Source organism: Myotis daubentonii, chromosome 15 (genome assembly GCF_963259705.1).
Source record: "Myotis daubentonii chromosome 15, mMyoDau2.1, whole genome shotgun sequence".
NCBI lineage: Eukaryota > Metazoa > Chordata > Mammalia > Chiroptera > Vespertilionidae > Myotis > Myotis daubentonii.
The window spans coordinates 29,653,428-29,677,249 of record NC_081854.1 but is presented as its reverse complement, the minus strand read 5'-3'; the positions used below and the strand labels follow the sequence as shown (position 1 = coordinate 29,677,249).

At 44.4% G+C, this 23,822-nt stretch overlaps 1 protein-coding gene across 7 annotated transcripts in view; it reads left to right on the top strand.

Annotated features, from left to right (window-relative positions):
* ZC3H18 (zinc finger CCCH-type containing 18) overlaps positions 1-23,822 on the top strand; it is a 70,725-nt gene that overhangs the window by 35,675 nt on the left and 11,228 nt on the right. For 6 of the 7 annotated variants that reach the window (XM_059667083.1, XM_059667086.1, XM_059667085.1 and 3 more), the window contains 4 exons: positions 3,243-3,360; positions 5,350-5,618; positions 21,334-21,525; positions 22,657-22,782. In XM_059667083.1, the coding sequence (XP_059523066.1) occupies positions 3,243-3,360; positions 5,350-5,618; positions 21,334-21,525; positions 22,657-22,782 (705 nt within the window). The remainder of the gene's footprint in view (positions 1-3,242; positions 3,361-5,349; positions 5,619-21,333; positions 21,526-22,656; positions 22,783-23,822) is intronic. The other variant, XM_059667087.1, reaches the window with a different exon arrangement.

Sequence of the window (23,822 nt, the reverse complement as noted above, 5' to 3'; positions counted from 1 at the left end):
ACTTAGCAAGATCACTTAGTAAAAAGAATGCTTTTCTATTTTTATTTTTATTATTTTTGTAGAACAGCAAGCAAGAATTTATTACCTGCAGCAAAAATACATTTAGGACAGTGAAATAAGGAAGAGCATAGAAGAAGCAACAGGAGAGCCTAGGCTAGGTTGCTTTGGCTCACTGGGAAGTCAGAGAAAAGGGGGCCTTGAAGACAAGTTCAGGGGGTTAGTCTGGGACGAGCTGCCACTGCCCATTGCTCCCCTGGTTGCAAATCTCATTGGGCCCCTTGGAGTTTAGGAGATACATGCCTGTGGGGGAAGGCTAAGGGGAAAAGAATGGCATGAATATGCTCCCTGGAGGAGAATGCTCCACTTCATAACTTTTAAAATTCCATCTCCGCCATCTTAGGCACCTTATTCAGATACCATCTGACCTGTAAGACCTCATGCATAGGAGTCATTAAGAAATGTCATCTCTGCATGGGGCTGTGGGGCACTGTACTCCACTAAGTCCTGAAGGAACCTATGATTCAGAAGACACAAAGGGCCTCCAAAATGCACAGAGTGTCAACTTCGAGGAATAAGATCATTGGCAGTAGATCTGTCTGGAATAGAGCTTCTTAGTAAACCCTTCTTCTCTGAAATCACTAGAGAATCACTGCAGCAAAAATACATTTAGGACAGTGAAATAAGGAAGGGCATAGAAGAAGCAACAGGAGAGCCTAGGCTAGGTTGCTTTGGCTCACTGGGAAGTCAGAGAAAAGGAGGCTTTGAAGACAAGTTCAGGGGGTTAGTCTGGGACGAGCTAGACAGGCCACATGCCCAGGGCCTAGGAATGTACCCTTGCCAACACTCATCCTTTGAGATTGGTCTGAGGAGGCAGTCATTGCCAGGTTGAGTTCATGACAACATTTTATGGACTCGTGCAGATCCAGGCTCTGTGAGCTGGTGGGTAGCCCGGGCTTGGTTCTGAGGGAGGCAGCTGAGGGAATGACACATGCCCTTTAGTTCAAGGAACACTAAAATTGAGAAATCCTGCAGGAGAGGGGCCATTTTCATTTTGCTTAGTTTCCCCAAAACAAATTTGTCCACACTCCCTCCTTTGAGAGTGCATATACCCTCACGCCTTTTTGGAAAAGTGTTTTCTGTGGTCTTCATCGGCTATGTATTGTGTTGGTTTTGTATTTTTAAGGACACAGGAAAAGCTGTGCCTCAGGGACTGTATTCTCTCCTTTCTGGGTAGCAGATGTGGTGCTGCAGTTATTGATGGTTGTCATTAAATATATGAGTGGCCCTAGCCGGTTTGGTTCAGTCGATAGAGCATCAGTCTGAAGGGTCCTAGGTTCGATTCCGGTCAAGGGCACATGCCTGGATTGTAGCCTCGATCCCCGGGGGGGGGTGGGGGGGGGTTGCAGAAAGCAGCCAATCAATGATTCTCTCTCTTTCCCTCTCCCTCTCTGAAATCAATAAAAACATATTTTTAAAAATATCATCCGAGTGGTGTGAGGTTAGGTTGTTAGAAAGATGTTCGACTGTTTGGGATGAAAAAGAACTGTGTCATTTGGCAGAGCCAGCCTTGGATTATCTCTGCCAGGGGCACTGGAAACACCAGAGGAGAGATTTCCTAGAAAGCAGCCAGTGGAAGGCCATGAAGATGCCTAGAGATGGCCATGACTTTTGTGTCTTTCAAGAGTGTTTTGAAAGTTTTCCTCAAGTAGGTTCTGCATATTTCTGGTCAAATGTTTTTGTTACTAAGTATTTTTTTTTAATATATTTTAATTGATTTCAGAGAGGAAGGGAAAGGGAGAGAGATAGAAACATCAATAACAAGAGAGAATCATTGATCGGCTGCTTCTTGCACGACCCCTACTGGGGATTGAGCCTGCACTCCGGGCATGTGCCCTTGATTGGAATTGAAACCGGGACTCTACAGGCTGATGCTCTATCCCAGCCATGGGCAAACTACGGCCCGCAGGCCGGATCCGGCCCGTTTGAAATGAATAAAACTAAAAAAAAAAAAAGACTGTACCCTTTTGTGTAATGATGTTTACTTTGAATTTATATTAGTTCATACAAACACTCCATCCATACTGGAGAGCATTATGCTAAGTGAAATAAGCCAGTCAATAAAGGAAAAATACCACATGATCTCACTCATTCATGGACAATAGAGACCATTCTAAACTTTTGAACAATAATAGATACAGAGGCAGAGCTGCCTCAAACAGATTGTCAAACTGTAGCGGGAAGGCCGGGGAGGGTTGGGGGGCAGGAGGTAGGGGGGTAAGAGATCAACTAAAGGACTTGTATGCATGCATATAAGCATAACCAATGGACATAAGACACTGGGTGATAGGGGAGGCTAGGGGACTGTCTAGGGCGGGGGGATAAAATGGATACATATGTAATACCCTTTGTAATACTTTAAGCAATAAAAAAAAAATAAAAATAAAAATAAAAAAAAAAAAAAACACTCCATCCATGCTTTTGTTCCGGCCCTCGGGTCCAGTTTAAGAACCCATTGTGGCCCTCGAGTCAAAAAGTTTGCCCACCCCTGCTCTATCCACTGAGCCAAACCGGCTAGGGCTGTTCCTAAGTATTTTTTTTTCTTTCTTGCTAAAATGAAGTTTTCTCTACCCTCTGTCTCCTAACTAGTTATTATTTGTGTATATGAAGGCGTTGGTTTCTTTTTTTCTTTTTTAATCTTTATTATTGAAAGTATTATGTCCCCTTTTACCCCCATTGACCCCCTCTAGCCCTCCCTGCCCCAGGCCTTTGGTTTCTATATGTTAATTTTTCTCAAACTGCCAGCATTGGCAGTGCCTTCAGCACAATGGCGGGTCATTGAGGAGGCAGCAGGTCTCCTTGCCTTGTCCCAATCTTAAAAAATTTATCTCCTGTTCCCCTGAAGTAAGATGCTGGCTTTATTCTAGAATATATTAAGAAAGCATTATTTCCTATTTTCTTGAGTATTTTCATCAGGAAGAGGTATTGAATTTTCATCACAGACATTTTCTTCATCTGTAGATGGAATCCTTTTAATTTTCTCTTTAGGTGTATTATCATATGAGATTTACTCATAAATTTCCTAATATTGACTCAACCTTGCATTCCTGGAATAAATCCCACGTAGTCATGCTATATTATTTTCTTAACATAGTATTGGATTCTTTTTGTTAACATTTTTATGTAGTATGTTTACAATACTATTTTTAAGTGAAAAGATTTACTTTTTTTGTTTTTGTTTTCAGACTTGAGCCTTATGCAGATCCTTATTATGATTATGAAATAGACCGGTTCTGGCGTGGCGGGCAGTATGAGAATTTCAGGGTGCAATATACAGAAACAGAACCGTACCAGAATTACCGGGTAAGTAGGACTTAGATTTGCAGCTCTGAACTTCACTGATTGATTTGTTAAAATTGCCCGCTTTTTTAATTTCTAGGGCTTCATATGCGCTTAATTATGTCAGCACAGTGTACTAATTCCAGCCCATTGACTGAAGAACTAATGCAGATCCACATATTAAATATGTGGTGATTTGAAAAGAGACTTTCTTGGATTTATCTATGTTCTTTTCTTTTTTTAAAATTACACTTGGTGATTGGGGTATTGATACAAGTTGCAGGGTGTTCCACCCTCTTAAGCATATTACTTTTTCAGGCTCCTTAGTAATATCACTTAAAATTGTTATGCTTTACCAATTCAGTACATTCCTTTGGGCCTCTGCCAACCATGTCGTTGTCTAACGGAGAACTGGTCTATAATAGTACTTCTCTTGAGAGTTTAGTGTATACAGTAGGTCCTCGGGTTACGTTGGAGATCCATTCCTATGGCGCGACATAACGCGATTTTTGCCTAAGTCAGAACCCACTTACATAAGTACCTACGTCACTCACATGGAGCACATACACAGCAGTAGTGAAGTGAAATAATAAAAAAAATTTAAAAGATAACAATTCCTGACCTTTACTTGTGGTAAATAAATAATAAAAAACCTAAAGCACATATGTACATATGTCAAAATGACAACTTTTTTTTTTTTTTAAATGCAGGGGGTAGGGGCCTTTTTATTTATTTGTCTTTTTATTTATTTATCTATTTATTTTAAATATATTTTATTGATTTTTTACAGAGAGGAAGGGAGAGGGATAGAGAGTTAGAGACATCGATGAGAGAGAAACATTGATCAGCTGCCTCCTGCACACTCCCTACTGGGGATGTGCCTACAACCCAGGTACAGGCCCTTGACCGTAATCGAACCTGGGACCCTTGAGTCCACAGACTGACGCTCTATCCACTGAGCCAAATCAATTAGGGCAACTTTTTTTTTTTTTTTTTAAATAAATGGGAGATGGCAACGTAACCACGAAATGACATACGTCGAGTCTGACGTAACCCGAGGACTATCTGTATTTGTGAATATATGTGCTTCAGCCTTTAAGTTGAATTAGGGTGATATGAAACAGCTGCTACTAGAAAGAGATCAGTTAGAAGCAGTTTAGTAGTTTTTATGCTAAGATTTATGTGATAGTCATGCGTTTTTAGGGCCAAAGGAAGGTGACTTCCCTGGGAACCCATCAAATGGCGAGCTTATGGAGAGACAAGGACCCTGGTTGGCCATCCGTGCCCCTCTACCCAGTAGAGCAGATTCCTCACTAGGGTTGGGCTATAGGGGTGCGGTGCCTCGTGCCAGGCAGGGCTGCCTTGGAATATAGCAGGGACCTGCTGGAGTCCCTTTCCACCACGTTCCCCCCACGGTGGGCCAGCAGGAAGGTCAGGAGTGCACTTCACTTCTTCCCAGCCACCTAAAGCTCAAAGCCTGCCAGTGTGCTGTGATCTGTGCATAATTCACTTTTAATTTTGAATATTAGAGCAAATATATGAATGAGAACAGAGTAATAGTTGAAAAAGATGTTTAAGGATTATGCTTAGAAAAACAAGAGCCACCATTTTGAGGTGCACTCTCTGTTTCAGACACCATTGCGCACAGTGCTTTGGATGCCCAGGCCTAAGCCTGTGCAAAGTCTTGGTTGTCTCCACCCTACATGTGAAGAGCTGAGGCCAGGAAGGCCCACTGGCTCATATGCTGGCAACTAGGACTCACACCAGCCCTTGGATGCTGATGAGGTTAGAATTAGTGGTTGGAAGAGTTCACTCTTAGGTTGTGTTGCACCCTAAGTTAGCATCTAATCCATTCTTTAACATTGTGTTTTAAGGAGAAACCGTACAAAATTACCACCAGAGATTGTTCCCTAATCTTCATTCGCTTGCTCTTCTGCATTTTCTTTGTACTTTCCATTATAAGTGTTTCAATTGCAGCTAGCGTGTGTTTGTGTGTTTGGCTTTTCAACAAAGGAACGGGAAAGGGAAAGAGAGCGAGAGAACAGACAGCGAGAGCGCGAGCGGGAGCGTGAGCGAGACCGAGAACGAGAGCGCCGGCAGCGGGAGCGGGAGCGGGAGCGAGAGCGAGAGCGCGACAAGGAGCGGCAGCGGAGGAAAGAGGAGTGGGAGCGAGAGCGAGCCAAACGGGACGAGAAGGACAGACAGCACAGAGACCGAGACAGAGAGAAAGAGCGGGAGAAGGAAAAGGAGAAGCCAAAGCCCCGCTCCCCACAGCCACCAAGGTAGGCCACCCAGCACTGGGCTCCTTGCTGGGTTGTGGGGCCCCGGAGGAAGGGCCTGCAGCTCCACTGTCTTGGCCCTGCCTGCCTCCCACAGCCCTTCCCCTGCAGTCCCAAAGTAAGTTGCTGAAGAAATGTTAATGTGTTTTGATTAGTAGTTGCTGCCTCATCATGTAACATGTGTGTTGTGAAGCATGCACTGTGTGCACCACCCTATTATTTTCCTAAATCAGTAAATTCCTGTATTCCCAGTTCATCTGGGGCTTGGGAGAAGAAATTAGATTGTGCATGTTTGTTGCTGGCCACAGTGTGGTGCTCTAGCAACTAGAATGCAGGACCTTGGGTCTCCAGGTGGACTGCTGGCCTCTCCACTTAATTTGTTCTCTGTGTGGCAGTGAGGACATGCTCCACAGTAAAGGCCCAAAGGGCAAGGCAGGCTCGGGCTTCGCACAGCTTATTTTTCTTTTTAAACATATTTAAATACTGGAGCAGGAAAGGTGGTCCTCTCTAGAAAATCAAGGAATTAGATGAAAGTTAGTGTGTGCTTTTTACAGCTTTATTGAGGTATAATTCTCAGACAATACAATACACCCATTTAAAATGTACAAATTTATTTGGTTATAGAGCATTCATGGACTTGTGGTGCTATCACCACAATTTTAAAACACCTTTGTCCCGCAGAAAGAAACCTTGTACCCATTAGTAGTCACTTCACATTTTCCCCAAACACCCATCTGGCTCCTGGCAACCACTAATCCACTTTCTGTCTCTGGAATTGCTTATCGTGGACATTTCATATAAATGGAATCCTATATAATAAAAGGGTAATATGCAAATTGACCCTAACAGCAGAACAACTGGTCGCTATGACACACACTGACCACCAAGGGGCAGACGCTCAACACGGGGGAGCGCTGCTCAGCCAGAAGCCGATTCGTGGCTGGTCAGCGCAGCAGTGGCAGTGGCGGGAGCCTCTCCTGCCTCCGTGGCAGAGCCGACCTAAGCCATCAGTCGGACATCCCCTAAGGGCTCTCAGGCTACCAGAGGGATGTCTCACTGCCAGCTTAGGCCCAAACCCCTAGGGGAGCGGGCCTAAGCTAGCAAGTGGACATCCCCAGAGGGGTCCCGGACTGCGAGAAGGCGCAGGCCGAGCTGAAGGACACACCCACCACCACCACTCCGAGTGCACGAATTTTTGTGCACTGGTCCTTTGGTCAAAATATATGATCTTTTGTTTAACTATTTGTTGAACATTTGGGTTGTTTCTCCCTTTTAGCTGTCATGAATATGAACATTCATGTACAGCTTTATGTGTGAACATGTTTTTTCATTTCTCTTGGGTGAAAACCTAGGATTGAAATTGCTGGGTCATGTGGTAACTATCTTTAACCTTTTGAGGCACTCTAGACTTTCCAAAGTAGCTGTAACATTTTACATTCCTACCAGAAATGTCTGAGGGTTCCAATTTTTTCCTCATCCTTGCCAATACTTGTTATGTATTCTTTTTATTATAGGCATCCTAATGGGTATGAAATGCTATCTCATCGTAGTTTAATTTGCTTTTTCTCTGATAACTAAGGAGGTTGAGTATCTTTTCATGTGCTTATTGGACATATATATATATATCCTTTGGGAAAATATCTATTCAGATCCTTTGCCCATTTTTAAATTTGATAGTCTTAAAAGCTCTTTATAGATTCTAAATACAAGTCCCTTATCAGATATCTAATTTACAAATCCATACTCCAATTCTGTGGTTTGTCGTTTCACCTTTGTGATGAAGTTTATTTTCTTTTTAAGGGGAGGCCTCTTATTTTTTCCAGCTTTATTTAGTTATAATTGACATATAACATTGTGTAATTTAAGGTGTATAATGTGATGATTTGACACATTTATGTTGTGAATGATTAGCACACTAAGGTTAGTTAACACCAGCATCATCTCACATAATTACCTTTTTTGCGTGTGTGGTGATAAGATTTAAGGTCTACTCTCTTAGCAACTTATATACACAATACAATATTGTTAACTCCAGGCCTAGCCGGTTTGGCTCAGTGGATAGAGCATCATCAGCCTGCAGACTGAAGCGTCCCAGGTTCGATTCCGGTCAAGGGCATATATCTTGGTTGCGAGCACATCCCAGTAGGGTGTGTGCAGGAGGCAGCTGATGAATGTTTCTCTCTCATCGATGTTTCTAACTCTCTATCCCTCTCCCTTCTTCTCTGTAAAAAATCAATAAAATATATTTTAAAAAATATATATTGTTAACTCCAGTCACCATGCTATATGTTAGATCCCAGAACTTATTTTATAACTGAAAATTTATATAATTTGACCTACATTTCCCCCACCCCCTAGCACAGTGGTTCTCAACCTTCTGGCCCTTTAAATACAGTTCCTCATGTTGTGACCCAACCATAAAATTATTTTCGTTGCTACTTCATAACTGTAATGTTGCTACTGTTATGAATCGTAATGTAAATATCTGATAGGCAGGATGGTCTTAGGCGACCCCTGTGGTTCGACCGCCAAAGGGGTCACGACCCACAGGTTGAGAACCGCTGCCCTAGTACATGGCAACCACCATTCTTCTCTCTGTTTCTATGAGTTTTTAGATTCCAATATGAAAATATACAATAAGAACAGAGTCTTTATCTGGCTTATTTCACTTAGCATAATGCCCGCAGGGTCAATTCATGTAGTCCCAAATGGCACGGTGCTCTTTTTCATGGTTGAATAATATTCCATTGAATATATTTACCACTTTTTTTAATCCATTCATCTGTTTGTGGACATTGGTTATTTCATGTCTTGGCTATTCTGAATAATACTATAGTGAATATGGGAGTGCATATACCTCTAGAGTTATTTCATTTCCTTTGGATATATACCCAGAAATGGAATTGGATTGCTGGATCATATGGTAGTTCTATTTTTAATTTCTTGAGGACTCTACATACTGTTTTCCATAGTGGCTGCACCAATTTACATTCCCACCAGCAGTGCAAGGTTCCCCATTCTCTATATCCTCATCAACCCTTATGTCTTGGATTTCTTTGGGCTTTTTGTTTGTTGGGTTGTTTGTTTGCTTGCTTGCTTTGGATAATAATCATTCTAACAGGTGTAAGGAGATAACTTATTGTGGTTTGGACTTGCATTTCTATGATGATTAGTGATGTAGAACATTGTTTCATATATCTGTTGATTGTATGTCCTCTTTGGGAAAATGTCTATTCGGAAGCTTTGCCCATTTTTAAATCTGACTATTTGGCATTTTGCTATTGAGTTGTAGGGGTTTACAAATATTTTCTTTCATTCTGTAGGTTGTCTTTTCATTTTGTTGATTGTTTATTTTACTGTTCAGAAGCTTTTAGTTTGGTGTTGTCCCATTTGTTTATTTTTGCTTTTGCTGCTTGTGTTTTAGGTGTCCTATAAAAATTGCCAAGACCCATATCAAAGAGCATTTTCCCTCTGTTTTCTTCTAGGAGTTTTATGACCTCAGGTCTTACATTTAAGATTTTCATTCATTTCAAGTTAATTCTTGAAATGAATAGGAGTCTAATTTCTCCTCCTCCTCCTCCTCTTCCTCCTCCTCCTCCCCCTCCCCCTCCCCCTCCTCCTTTTTTGCATATAAATATCTAGTTTTCCCAGCACCGTTAATTGAAGAGACTGTTCTTTACCTATTGAGCATTCATGGCTCCCTTGTCAAATATAAGTCGACCTTATATGCAAGAATTTATTTCTGCACTTTTGATTCTGTTCATTGATCTATGTTCCTTTTTTTTTTTTAATCTTCACCTGAGGATATGCTTACTGATTTTAGAGCGAGGGGAAAGTGGATAAAAAGAGAGAATGGAAAAGAGAAAATCATCAGTGTGAGAAAGAGCATCAATTGGTTGCCTTCTGTATATGGGATCATGCTCCGACCAACTGATCCATACTGGCCAAGGCTGATCCATATCTGTTTTTATGTCAGTACCATACTGTTTTGCTTACTATACCTCTGTAGTATAGTTTGTAATTGGAAAATGTGATGCCTCCAACTTTGTTCTGCTTTTTGAAGATTGCTTGGCTATTTTGGTTCTTTTATGGTTCCATAAGAATTTTAGGATTTTCTTTTTCTATTTCTATGATCAGTGCCATTGAAATTTTTTTAAAATATTTTTTTTTAATTTATTTCAGAGAGGAAGGGAAAGGGAGAGATACATAGAAACATCAGTGATGAGAAAGAATCATTGATCAGCTGCCTCCTGCATGCCCCGCATCGGGGACCGAGCCCGCAACCCAGCACGTGCCCCGACCGGAATCAAACCTGGGACCCTTCAGTCTGCAGGCTGAACCAAAACACTGAACCAAAACAGCCAGGGCAATGCCATTGAAATTTTGATAGGAATTGCATTGAATCTGTAGATCACTTTTAGTAGAATGGACATTTAACAATATTAATTCTTCCAGTACATGAGCATGGAATATCTTTCTATTTATTTGTATCTTTCATCAGTGTCTGGTAAGTTTTATTTTACAGGTCTTTTATCTCCTTGGTTAAATTTATTCCTAATTATTTTTATTATTTTGGATATACTTGTAAATGGGGTTGTTTTGTTTTCAGATAGTTTGTTGTTAGTGTATAGAGCTGCAGCTGATTTTTATATGTTGATTTTGTATCCTGCAAGTATACTGAATTCGTTTATTAGTTCTAACAGTTTTTTGGTGATGAAACCAGCTTTCATCCCTTCTTTTATGTATATATTTGACATATACATATATATACACACACACACAGACACGCACACACGTGTGTGTGTGTGTGTGTGTGTGTGTGTGTATTGATTTCAGGGAGGAAGGGAGAGGGAGAGATAGAAACATCAATGATGAGAGAGAATCATTGATTGGCTGCCTCCTGCACGCCCCCCACTGGGGATTGAGCCCACAACCTGGGCATGTGCCCTGACTAGGAGTCGAACTGTAACCTCCTGGTTGACGCTCAGCCACTGGGCCACACTGGCTAGGCTGTCATTCCTTCTTCTTGATCTTCTCATTAAACAAGCTCCTTTCCTGTATATAGTTGTGTTTCTGAAAGTAAATGTTAGGACTGTAGTCTATCATTTTAGAGTTATTTATGGCTACAGCAGGATACTTAGTTGTGATAAGTTTTTATTTTTTATCTGAGTTGCAATGAGTTGGCCTCCCTAAATTAGTTGTGTGTGTGTTTTTCTAATCCTCACCAAGGATATGTCTATTGATTTTAAAGAAGGCAGGCGGGGGGGGGTGGGGGGGAGGGAGAGAAACATCGATATGAGAGAAACATCCATCAGTTGCCTCTCATATGCACCCCAACCAGGGATTGAACTCACAATCCAGTATGTGCCCCAACTGGGAATCGAACCTGCAACCATTTTTGTGTATAGGATGACACTCCAACCAACCAAGCCACCCTGCCAGGTCTAAATTTGTTATATTTTTTCATGCTTTCCTAACATTGGGCAAAGTAATGTTCTTACAGAACTTTCAGGGTAAATCACATATTTTAGATACACTGAGAGAGTTCATTCTTTAAAAGGCTGCTTTGATGAATCTTTCTGTTACAATAATCACTCTTTTTTTTTTAATTTAAATTCTTTATTGTTTAAAGTATTACATATGTCTCCTTTGTCCCTCATTTACCTCTCCCCAGCCACTCCCATCCCCCAGCACATGCGCTTACCCCCCTACTATCTGTGTTTATTGGTTACTAGAGGCCTGGTGCACAAAAATTTGTGCACTGGGTGGGGGGGGGTCCCTCAGGCCTAAGCTTGCAGTCAGATATCCTTCTGGCAGCCAGGGAGCCCTCGGGGGATGTCCGACTAAAGGCTTAGACCCCCAAGGGAGCTGTGATGAGGAAGCTGGGGTGATAGAGGAGCCATGCTGTCCCGCCCCGCCGCCCTGGGTCAGGTCGCACACGGAACGCCCGCCGCCCCGGGTTGCAGATAGCAGGGCAGGCTGGATGGCATTGTCCCGCCCCACCGCCCCAGGTGGCAAATAGCAGGCCCGGATGGCGGCGGGGCAGGCAGGATGGTGCTGTCCCACCCTGCCTGTGGTATGCAAATTAGCCGCCATCTTTGTTGGCGGTTAATTTGCATATCATGCTGATTAGCCAATGGGAGGCATAGCAAAGGTATGGTCAATTACCATGTTTGTCTATTATTAGATAGGACTAGGCACCCGGTGCACAAAGTTAGTGCACTGGTCGGGGGTGTCCCTCAGCCCAGCCTGCCCCCTCTCACATACTGGGAGCCCTCAGGGGATGTCCTAGTGACGGCTTAGGCCCAGTCCCTGCTCCCCTTGGGGATAGAGCCTTAGCCACAGTCTGGCCTCCCTTTGTGGGAGGTGACCGGGCTGATCAGGGGAAGGCACCAGCCCCATCACCCCGCTGCTGCAGCCACTGCCAGTCACCGCAGTCACCAAGGTGTTTTCATCAACATGGACTCCCATCCCTTCACCATGAAAAAATGACAACTTTCTTTAGGCATTTTCAAGATGTGTCTCTCATATACTAATTTCTTTTTTTCTTTTTTTTTATAATAATTTCTTGATTTTTTTTTTTATCCTCACCTGAGGATATGTTTCCATTGATTTTTAGAGAATGAGGAAGAGAAAGGGAAAGACAGAGAGAAACATCAAAGTGAGAGGAAAACTGATTGGTTGCCTCCTGCCTGAGCCCTGACCTGGGCCCCGGCCAGGGAGGGGCCTGCAACCTAGGTACATGCCCTTGGTCAGAATTGAACCCAGACGCTGCCATCGGTAGGCCAAGGCATTATCCACTGAGCTAAACTGGCTAGGGCAGGATATGACATTCCTTAGCCCTCCAGCAGCGGACCTTCGTTTTTTTCACCAGGAGTGTGGTGAAAAACCCTAGATCACCTTTTTTGATTCTTATTACCCAAGTTACTAAGAATATTACCAGTGGCATATAGGGAGCTTAACCAATGAGCAGTCAGAAAAGGTGTTTCCTCTGTAGTTCACACCAATCGCTGGCTTGGCCCCACCCCCACCCCCCCACCCAGGCCTGATGCCTCTGGCCTAGGCTTCAGGCCTGGGCAGGGGACCCCCATATCCCCCCGATCACCGGCTCCGCCCCCCACCCAGGCCTGATGCCTCTGGCCCAGGCATAAGGCCTGGTCAGGGGACTCCCAGGCCTGATGCCTAGGCTAGAGGCGTCGACCCCTATCACCCTCAGATCACAGGATCGGCCCCTTGGCCGGCCTGACGCCTGGGCCAGAGGGTCAGGCCTGGGCAGAGAACCCCCATATCCCCCCGATCACTGACTCCGCCCCCCACCTAGGCCTGATGCCTCTGGTCCAGGAATCAGGCCTGGGCAGGGGACCCCCAGACCCCTCCGATTGCCGGCTCCGCCCCCCGCCCAGGCCTGACACCTTGGCCAGAGGCGTCGACCCCCATCACCCTCCGATTGCAGGATCGGCCCCTTGCCCAGGCCTGATGCCTCCGCCAGAGGTGTCAAGCCTGGGCAGGGGACCCCCATATTCCCCCATCACCGGCTCCGCCCCCCACCCAGGCCTGATGCCTCTGGCCCAGGCGTCATGCCTGGGCAGGGGACCCCCAGACCCCTCCGATTGCCGGCTCCGCCCCTCGCCCAGGCCTGACGCCTCCGCCAGAGGTGTCAGGCCTGGGCAGGAGACCCCCATCTCCCCCCGATCACCAGCTTCTGGGGCCGGCCTGTGGCCCAAGATGGTGGCTCGTGCTGGCGGCTATGCTGTCCCGCCCTGCCTGCAGTATGCAAATTAGCCGCCATCTTTGTTGGTGGTTAATTTGCATATCGTGCTGATTAGCCAATGGGAGGTGTAGCGAAGGTACGGTCAATTACCATGTTTGTCTATTATTAGATAGGATGCTTATATGCATGCATACAAGTCCTTTGGTTGATCTCTTATTCTCCCCTCCCACCTTCCCCTGCCTTCCCTCTGAGGTTGGACGGTCTGTTAAATGCTTCTATGTCTGTGGATCTATTTTTGCTCATCAATTTTATGTTCATTATATTCCACAAATGAGTGAGATCATGTGATACTTATCTAGTAATCACTCTTTAAGTTATCTTGGAATTTTGTATATTTATTTGAACAGAAAAGCTTGATTTTTATATTTCTACTTTTGGTCCTTCTGAGCTAGTAGGTCGGGACTCAGGAAGCTTGATTAAATGAGTTCTGCCTAAAATCAGAGACAGCTTTTTTCACCAAATTAGGTGGGTCTGTTCTCTCCCCTCTCTCCTCATCTATCCCCCATTTCTGACCTGGGTTGTTCCCTTCTTCTCCTCCCCCAAACTTTCACTTATGCTTCTTCTATGGGCCTCCATCCCAGCACCAACTGCCATCAGCAGAGGTGAGGCGCTCTGGTCACTTGGTCTGGATTCAGCCTGTCTCACTGGTGCGGGAAACACTGGTTGGGCTGAGCAAAAAGTGTATCCTGTTTAATTTCTTGACCCCTTACAGACTAAATTATCCAGAACTTGCCCGACTGATAAAGATGAAAAGATAAATAGTTGTCTCTCATGCATTCATATAGACATCTGAATGGGTAGGATTTAGATAAGTACAGATGAATACCAATACAATCCTGAATTAGAAAGAAGCATTGTTGAGCCTGTGTGAACCTTACTCTGTTTATAGTCATAGCTGTATATTCATTGTGGGGACCAAGGATGATGGAATGTGGAGAAATGACATGAAACCTAAGCCAGTGTTCATAGTCTTGGAAATTCATAAAATGTATTCAAATGACAAGCCCTCACCTTGGAAACCGGAAGTCTTAATGATATCTGCCCACCACTTGAAATAGTACAGATTTATTTTTTCTGTTCACTCAGAATTTAAAAGGTAAGTTGTTAGTAGTTACATTTTACCTCTCTCAGGTTTACCTGCTTATGGTTAAGTTTAAATATGTTTTCAAAATCTGAGGATTAAAGTGATGGGTCTTTTATCCCCAAGTGTCGTCCCCTCCCCCCACCCCCACCAGGGAAAACTTATTCCCACCTTCCCTTGGAAGGACTGTCATTGGAAAGCCCTACTCCATCACAGCCACCCTGTCAGGGTTCTGGGATTTGCTCTGGCCTTGTTGATTCAGCATGTGTTGCCATGTGCTACAGGCCTTCTGCTCAGTCCTGTGAGAGACACAGTTGAGAAATGGGAATAGGAAATACAAGTTAGATCACATTCTTACTTGTGTGTAGGTCCATAAGAGAGGGCCACGCAGCATGGTAGAGGTTGGAGGAGGGGTTACAGCCAGCTGGGTGGATCATAAAAAGTAATGATAGTCCTTGGAGGGGAATGCACGGGACTTTACTCAAGGTGGGCATTCCAGAGGGCGGAAGGGATTGGGATTCTTCTGCTGGCAAGCATCCACCCAGGTGAGCTGGGACTAGGAGCCTCCTGTCTTGTGTGGCATAGGGCAGGAAGGGCTTCAAAGGCAGTGTGCACTTGGAGGCCAGGCAGGAGGGGCCCCCGGGGTAGTCCAGGAAAGGGGCGTGGTGGCCCCTGAGTGCACTTGGGGACTTCCGTGGCCAGTTCTGCTCAGTGTTAAGGAAGGTGAGCATTGTAATGTTCCACAAAAGTTCCTGGATGAAATAGCTCAGAGGAGCTGCCATGAAAAGTATTCCGAGCTTCTCCAAACTGAGTGTGAGTTCAGTTGAGAGAAAGTCCATGTACTTCGAATTCCCTTTCTTTAAAATATTAGATGTGTATCCTTTTTTTTATTTTAGAAATGAACTTTCATTCTTTTTATCTTTTTTTACCTTTGACCCCAAACCTGGCAATTGCCCAGATCGGAGTTTCCAGACATGCTCTATGGCCACCTTGCATCATTGGCACTAACACCTGTCAGTGATGTAAGATGTGAGCTCCTCCTGAGTTGACTCAAGGCCCCTTTGCTGTGTCTTGTTGTGACATTTTGTTTGACAGTCATAGAACAGATGATCTCTGCTCCTTGGAGTCTCTCTCCATGGCCTTGAACAAAGGATTGGGTGTCTGGGAGATAAGATTGTGTCATACCTGTGCCTGGTAAGGGCACTTCTTCCATCAGAGATTACTGAAGAGTCATCCTTCTCCCTCCATCCTTCCCCTTCCTCCCTCTCCCCCCCAGTTTAGAAGTGTTAGGCAAATTCCAAATCTATTCCACTAGCTCTTGATGGCAGTATTTCTGGCTGAGGTCCTACCTTACCAGCTGTTTCCATTCAGCTGGGTTTTCTTCCCATCTACATCTTCGTCTTTGGTGGGTGGCATGGCAAGCCTGTTGTTTTCCATTTGGGTGTAGTTTGTCTCTAGTTTTCCAGGCTCTCTTCTGGGGTGCTGTCATTCAGTGAGAGAAGGGCTTCGGCTTCCAATGTCTTGCACTCTCAGAAAGCAGAAGCAGCCAAAACCGGTTTGGCTCAGTGGATGGAGCGTCGGCCTGCGGACTGAAGGGTCCCAGGTTCGATTCCGGTCAAGGGCATGTGCCTGGGTTGCAGGCATATCCCCAGTGGGAGATGTGCAGGAGGCAGCTGATCAATGTTTCTCTCTCATCGATGTTTCTAACTCTCTATCTCTCTCCCTTCCTCTCTGTAAAAAAATCAATAAAATATATTAAAAAAAAAAAAGAAAGAAAGAAAGCAGAAGCAGCTCTACTTCTCTGCCATCAGCTTGAGGCACCAGAATGACTTCACAGCCTGAGCAAACCTGTATGGGGTCCTGGCTCATGGACTCCATGGTCAGAGGTGCCAGCCTTACCAGGATTTCCAGGGCCATCAGCCTAATCCCTGCTCTCTAGTTATTGTTCCCTTACTGACTGGGTCATGTTTAATTTGCTACTGTGCACAGGACAACTTCTGCTGGCCCTAATGGTGTTTTGTATAGGTACTGTTGAGGACTGATATTTGTGGCGTTGGGTTCTGTATGAGCTACTTTAGACTCCAGCACCTTCGTTCAGTGGGCAGGGGCACTTCTCCTTTGGAGGTTCCTATAAGAGATGAGAACATGTCACTAAAACCAATTACTAGTAAAATCCCTGAGAGTATGTACTTGCTAACGGTATTAAAAGATTTTATTTGCAGAAACGGAAAACTTTTAGGTAATGTTTGAGGTGTTTTCTGTAATAAATGTAAACCATGATGATTTAAGAAAATTTGGAAAACTTTCTGAAGAATAAAGAGAAAAGGTAGAAAAGATGGCCTGGAGATGACTGCTGCGGTTGCAGCGTGGGCCCATTGCCACACTGACTGTGCTTAAGAGTTTGGGAGCATACCTGATTTGCCTCTTCCCTCTACCCTTCCCCAATATAATATGAACATTTTTCCCAAATGGAACTTTTATTTAAAATATATTTTCTATTGATTTCAGAAAGGAAGGGAGAGGGAAAGAGAGATAGAAACATCAATGATGAGAGAGAATCACTGACTGGCTGCCTCCTGCACACCCCACACTGGGGACTGAGTCCGCAACTCAGGCATGTGCTGTGACTGGGAATTGAACCGAAACGTGACCTCCTGGTTCATTGGTCAGTGCTCAACCACTGAGCTACGCCGGCAGGCCCAAATGGAACTTTTAATGAACTTTTTATTGTTAATTCAGTCATTCTTTTCAAACTTAAAATAGATACCTAAGTTTGCATCCAAGCCTGAAAACATTACTTTCTGGTTTGGGTCCCCAAGTCAGGGGAGAGAAACCAATTGAGGTTCAGTTCATTAATATTTGACTTTAGTGGTCTGCAGAGTGACTCAATAACACAGTGATCCCTGATCTTCATTTTGTGCCAACTGCATGATTTTACATCCAAGTACCACCTATATTCGTGCACGGGAAGGCCTGGCCGGCAATCAGGGCCTATCGGGACTTTCCGGCTGCTGGCCGGGGCCTCCCTTCCCCAGCTGCCAGTTGCCAGCCGGGGCCTTCCTTCGTTCCGCACCGCCCTCTGGTGGTCAGCGTACATCATAGCAAGTGGTCAAACTCCCGAGGGGACACTTTGCATATTAGCCTTTTATATATATAGAAGATAGATTTTCAGGGAGAAGTCGAGCCAGCTGTTTGCTCCCTCTGTGTAGGGCTTGCTCTAGAGGTGGTATGAGTGTTCAGGCCCATCCATGGCACCAGCCCAGAAAATGAAAGATTTTAGGGACACCTCCGGGTCTTGTTCCAGCACTGTTAAAGGAGCCAGCCTTTTTTGAAACCCATAGTCTTATCTCCAGAGTGAATGAAAGATTCTTCCTGGTGAGGAAACATTTCCTCTAAAAGGTTATGGAGGCCTGTGTCGGTCACCTATCTGTGGTCTCAAGTGATTTTCTTTTCTATGCTGTGATGGGGCAGGGTTTAGCATTCTTTCTCTTTCCCAGTCACTACAGCAAGAACTTTCAGTACTGTCACAGCTGTGTCATGAATCATTCCCTTGATTTCTATCTGTTCCTCTCTCCCTGTTAGAAGGACTGCAAGTTGATAGAGCTGGACCACTTTGATGACTAATGAAAAACCTAGTGACCAAGGTGTTCCATTTCCTGTTGCATTTTTAGAATGAGAATAACACAAGAAGTATAAATGTGAAAGCAGCTCCCTGGTGGCCTATGACAGGCTGGAATCCTCAGACAGGTTTTGCTTCCTTCCTGGATTACTCTTCCAGGAAGACATGCTTATGAGGTTTTGTGGCAATAGCTCTCAGGGTTTGGGCCAAGATAACAGAGATTTTATGCCTCAATTTAGTGTGTCCTTAGGACAGTTTTTAAATGTTGGGTGTTCCTCCTGGTATGTTATTCTTGGCAAATAGTAGGCATGGAACTTGCTACTTGGTGGATTGATTAAACAGTTCTGGAAATATCAACAGGTAATGGTTTTTATATGTTATGATGTAATATAACTAGATGTTGAAATGCTGGTGAAGAGAATTTATAATAGTAACTGAAAATCTACCCCCAAAAGGCAATACCTTTTATGAAGAAAACTATTATCCTTTGCTGACACCCACAAAAGAAGACATGAATAATTGCAAGATGCTATTAATAAGTTTAATAACATTCTAATCTAAAGCCCAGTGGAGCCCTAACCGGTTTGGCTCAGTGGATAGAGCGTCGGCCTGGGGACCAAAGGGTCCCAGGTTCGATTCAGGTCAAGGGCATGTACTTTGGTTGCGGGCACATTCCCAGTAGGGAGTGTGCAGGAGGCAGCTGATCGATGTTTCCAACTCTCTGTCCCTCTCCCTTCCTCTCTGTAAAAAATCAATAAGATATATTTTAAAAATAAATAAATAAAGCCCAGTGGAACTGGGGGAGCAGGGTCTAACTGTTGCTAAAGATCTTCTATAGATAAACAGTGACAGGACCTACCAAGAAGTCATTGGTCAGAGTTTAAGAGTGTTTGCAGATGCTTTTCAACATCCCAATAAACCCATTATAAATTGAAAATATCATCATTCAGCCCGGCCAGTGTGATACAGTGGTTGAGCATCAACTTAAGAACCAGGAGGTCACGGTTGGATTCCCATTCAGGGCACATGCCCAGGTTGCAGGCTCGATCCCCATGCAGGCTATGCAGGAGGCAGTTAGTCAGTGTTACATTTTTACATCGTCGTTTCTCCCTCTCTCTCCTTCTCCCTTCCTTTCTCTCTAAAAATCAATTAAAAAATATTTTTTTAAAAAAGATCGCATCCCGTCACAAACGGTTTAGAAAAGAGGAGCTGGTTAGCCAGTGCTTCAGGAATAGTTGAAAGAAACTCTAGATCAACTAAAAGAAAAATGCAAGTGAGTATGACTTGGAACGGAGACAGACTTTATAAGCCTATAAGAAGCTACCCAAGAAAAGGAAAAGGAATTTCTTTGACAGTTAATGTTATGTTCTATACGTTAGACACCATCACCCAAAACCTTAAAAAGCAAGTAGCCTGGGAAAGGGTTCCAATTCTTTGTAACTGAAGAGCTTACGAGAAAATTGGCCAAGAACAAAACAGACAACCAGATCTCACAGGTGTCAGGACGTATAGAAGACAGAAACTTCCAGCCTTGGAGGTACCAATAGGAACAAATGGGAACCAGTATTTGCCGTTGTTGGGTTTCAGTCAGTCTCATCAGTCAAACAAAATACTAGGCTACATTTTAACGTTTAGCAAGAACAAGGTTTAGTATGAACCATCTAGACTTTGAAGACCCCACAGTTGCCAGCATTTGGGGTTTATTTTTCTCTGGTGGTGCTTATGGTGTTTCACTGGTAACGCAGGAACCCGGCATTGTTGAGAGTCAGATAAAATGGACACCTCATACTGGTGGGGTTATTAGAAGTCAGTTTTTCACTTGAGGGTAAAATGTTTGGCAGTCTACCACAAATCTGTAAAATGCTTGTTTGTTTTGACCCACTGGTTTCACTTCCTAGGCATTTGACCTTAAAAAAATAAAAAAAAAGATGTCCGTAAGATTTATATATAAAGGGTCATTTTAATGTTATTTGTGTTTTCTAAAAGCTAAAAAACAGCTAACCGTGTGGAAACATTCAGATTATGTAACATCTGACAGTGAATTGCCACACAGTCTTGAAAGACCACATCTCCACAAACGGGTGACAGGAAGAGCTGCTCCTGCCTAGCCCAGCAGTCACAGGCAGGTCCCAGCTGTGTCTAGAGTGAGTGTGAGCACACGTGCAAGCGTACATTGTAGGAAATAAGAGATGGAGAGGACGTGCCGAGATGCGAAATCTTGGCTGTCCCTGGAGAGTTGAGATAGCAGGACTTTTATTTTCTTGTCTTTCTGTATTTTTAAAAAATTTTAAATGAACTTATAATATTTGAATTTTTAAAAATCAGAGGTCCAGCAGATACCTTCATATTAAACTGCTGTTGGTGGGAACTCCACTTCGGCTCATGTGTAGGGGGGATGTTTAGGTTTGTAGGTGTTTCTGATTTGGTGCTGAGCTTCTTCCCAAGGGCTTCTGAGCTTCCCACTCCCACTTTCTCTGCACCCTGAGCTCATGGATAGTGGTGGGTGGGCTCCCACAGTTAGGACTGCGTGACTGCCGCCTCCCTTCACTCCCAGTTCTCCAGTGCAGATTGTGGCTTTCACGTTTAGGCCTTGATTTGTTTCCAGTTGGTCTCATCTGCCCACCTGTAGTTAGTATTTACATAGTTTGGCCAGGAGTTAGAAGAATTGCCATTGAGCTCAGCAGAGTCTCCTCTTGATAACCTACCAGCCCTCAGTTGGACACTGGGGTTTTAATCAGGATGTTCTCTGGATGAATTAAACCAGTGTTTTTAAGACTTGGGTTTGTTAACTCACAAAATTTCTAATAAAAAAAAAGACTTTGTTATCCTTTAATTTCATAAGTATTTATTGTGTACCAGCTCTAGAGAATATGTTTTAAATAAGGCTGATTCCTTCCCTGTCATTCTCAGAGCTTACAGTCTATTGGGGAAGATAGGAATTTAATAAGTAATATACTACAAAAAGGAAACACCAGTATAGTTAGATACAGTGAAGGAGAAAGATGGGTGTTCCCCTGAAAAAGACACATGTGAGCAGAAACCATTTATGGAGAGAGAATTATTGTTCAAGATAATTATTGTTTTTAAGTGGAATATCTGCTACCTCTTGTAGATGACCCATTATTTTTCAGGCATTTCTCAGATAAGCCACTTAGATCATAATCTCACCTCTCAGTTTCTTTCACAAAGTAGCAATACTGTCAAATGGAAGGTAGCCTGAGAATTGCTAACCTCTCTGTGTTTTTAGCCGACAAGCTGAGCCACCAAAGAAGGAGGCAGTCTCCGCTGGGCCACAGGTGAAGCGAGCAGATGAGTGGAAAGACCCTTGGCGCCGGTCCAAGTCTCCCAAGAAGAAACTTGGTGTATCGGTCTCCCCTAGCCGTGCACGAAGGCGTCGAAAAACGTCAGCCTCATCAGCCTCTGCCTCCAATTCCTCCAGGTAAGGAGGCAGGCTGGTGTGAACAGCTGGTTCATAAACACACAGGAGTGATATTGTCATGGTCTGGGGAAAACTCAGTAAGACTAAACAGGCATTTGTTGGTCTCAACTTACTGAGTAACTGGGTGCTACAGCGTTAGCAGCAAACTAGATGGGCACTTAGAACCATGTTACAGCTTCACATATTGAGATCAGCCAGGATGCGGGCAACTCAGAGTAGAACACAGACCTGGCCAGGGTGGGGGGCAGGGAGTGTTTGGGGAGAATACTTGCCTGGGTCACTCCAGGAGAGGCACTGAGAGGGGAGACCGACGGGAGCCAGGGTTAGCAGCTCTGAAACCTGTGTATATACTAGCTCTGCGCAAACAAGTGAGGATGTCATGGATGGTGAGAGCTGGATCTCTTCCCTGCCAGAAAGAGACACTACAGATCTGAAAGGGGACCCAGAGGAGCCGCGGTGTTAGACGGGAACTGGAAATATCAGTGTGGAGTCAGGGTTCACTACATGCACAGATGGACAGATAGAGAAATATGCAGGCACATGTGTGCACAGACACCTGCACACACAGGCACACGTATCCTGGCTCTGTACACTGAGGGCCTGGGATCTGTGTCACAGCAACAGTGAGATACACAAAACAAAACGAAAAAGTAACAGTGAGATACCAAGCATCCAGGTCTTGGTTTCTAAACACCATTCCCACCAAAAGGAGGGTGGGACTAAGCATGTCCACAAGGGTGTCCAAAGGGCAGATGTATCTGTATGAGTGTGGTGGGGTATATGTGAGTGCGGGGAATATATCTGTGTGTGTGTGTGTGTGTGTGTGTGTGTGTGTGTGTGTGTGTGAAGGGAGTGCGTATCTGGGTAGGTGTGTGTGTTTGGAGGAGGTTGTATCTGTGGAGCAGGTGTATCTGGGTCAGTGTGTCTGTGAGGGGGATGTATCTAGAGGGGTGGGTGTGTCTGGGGGGTATATGTGGGTGGGTGTATCTGGGTGAGTGTGTCTCTGTGAGGGGGTATGTATCTGGATGTGAATATAGCCCTGTTGTATCTGAGGACAGCAGGTCTGGCATCGGTGGGCAGGGCAAGGTAGAGAAAGACCTGGTCTCTCTTCTCTCCCCCTTGATGCTCTAGGTCGTCTTCACGGTCCTCCTCCTACTCTGGGTCTGGTTCGTCCAGGTCTCGGTCCCGGTCCTCATCCTACAGCTCCTACTCTAGCCGGTCTTCCAGACACAGCTCCTTCTCAGGCAGCCAGTCCAGGTATGTCCCCAGAGCTTATTGGGTGTGGCCCCAGTCGTCCCAAGTCTCTATCCTGTGTGTGTGTGTGTGTGTGTGTGTGTGTGTGTGTGTGTGTGTGTGTGTGTGTGTGTAGTGCATATCTGGGTGTGTATGTCTCTGTGGCATGTCTCTATCCTGACAGTGTTCTTCCAGGTGCTGTTTTCAGAATAGTCTCACCAAGTTACGTGTCTTGTGGTACATTCTACGGAATACATAGTGAGGGGCCAATTAACAAACTGCATGTGCTGGGGGATCTTAACACACAGTGCATATCAGGGGACACAGCACCTATGTTGGCCTGTTTTGGAAGCATACTAAAATCAGAAATCAGGCATCACACACATACAGACACCCATATACACACACACATGCTTCTTTGGGAAGCACATCACTAGATGTTTGGGGAATAAGTGGGCCTGTTTATCTTGCAGTGGTTTGTTGTCTCACAGTGGTACTACTTCCTGGCAGCCAATCTTACTTTAGGGCAGTTGTCAAGAGGATTAGAACAGCATTAGATCGTTAGAGCTATTAAATCTGGTAGTCAAGTTAACATTTTAAGTGGGCTGTAGAACAAACAGTAGATGATATGTGGGCCTGTTTTCCACGAATGTTGAATCTTGTGCATATCAATAACCTTGAAAAAGAAAAGCAAACCTGTCCTGGCTGGTGTGGCTCAGTTGGTTGGGCGTTTTCCCATGTACCAAAAGGTTGCTGGTTCAATTTCCGGTCAGGGCACATGCCCAGGTTACAGGCTCTCAATCCCCAGTAAGGGACATGCAGGAGGCAGCCAATGGATGTTTCTCTCATCGGTGTTCCTATCTCTCTCTCTCCCTCTCTCCTTTCCTCTCTCTATAAAAAAATCAATAAAAACATATTTAAAAAATAAAGAAAGAAAACCTTTTTCTAAGTGTGTCTGGAGAGTCAGCTATGGGTCCTAGGGCCTCACAATTTTCCTGCCGGAAGTTGAAGCAGTACCAAGAACTGCTGCCAGTCATGGAATGCTGCCTGTAGGAGATGAGGTG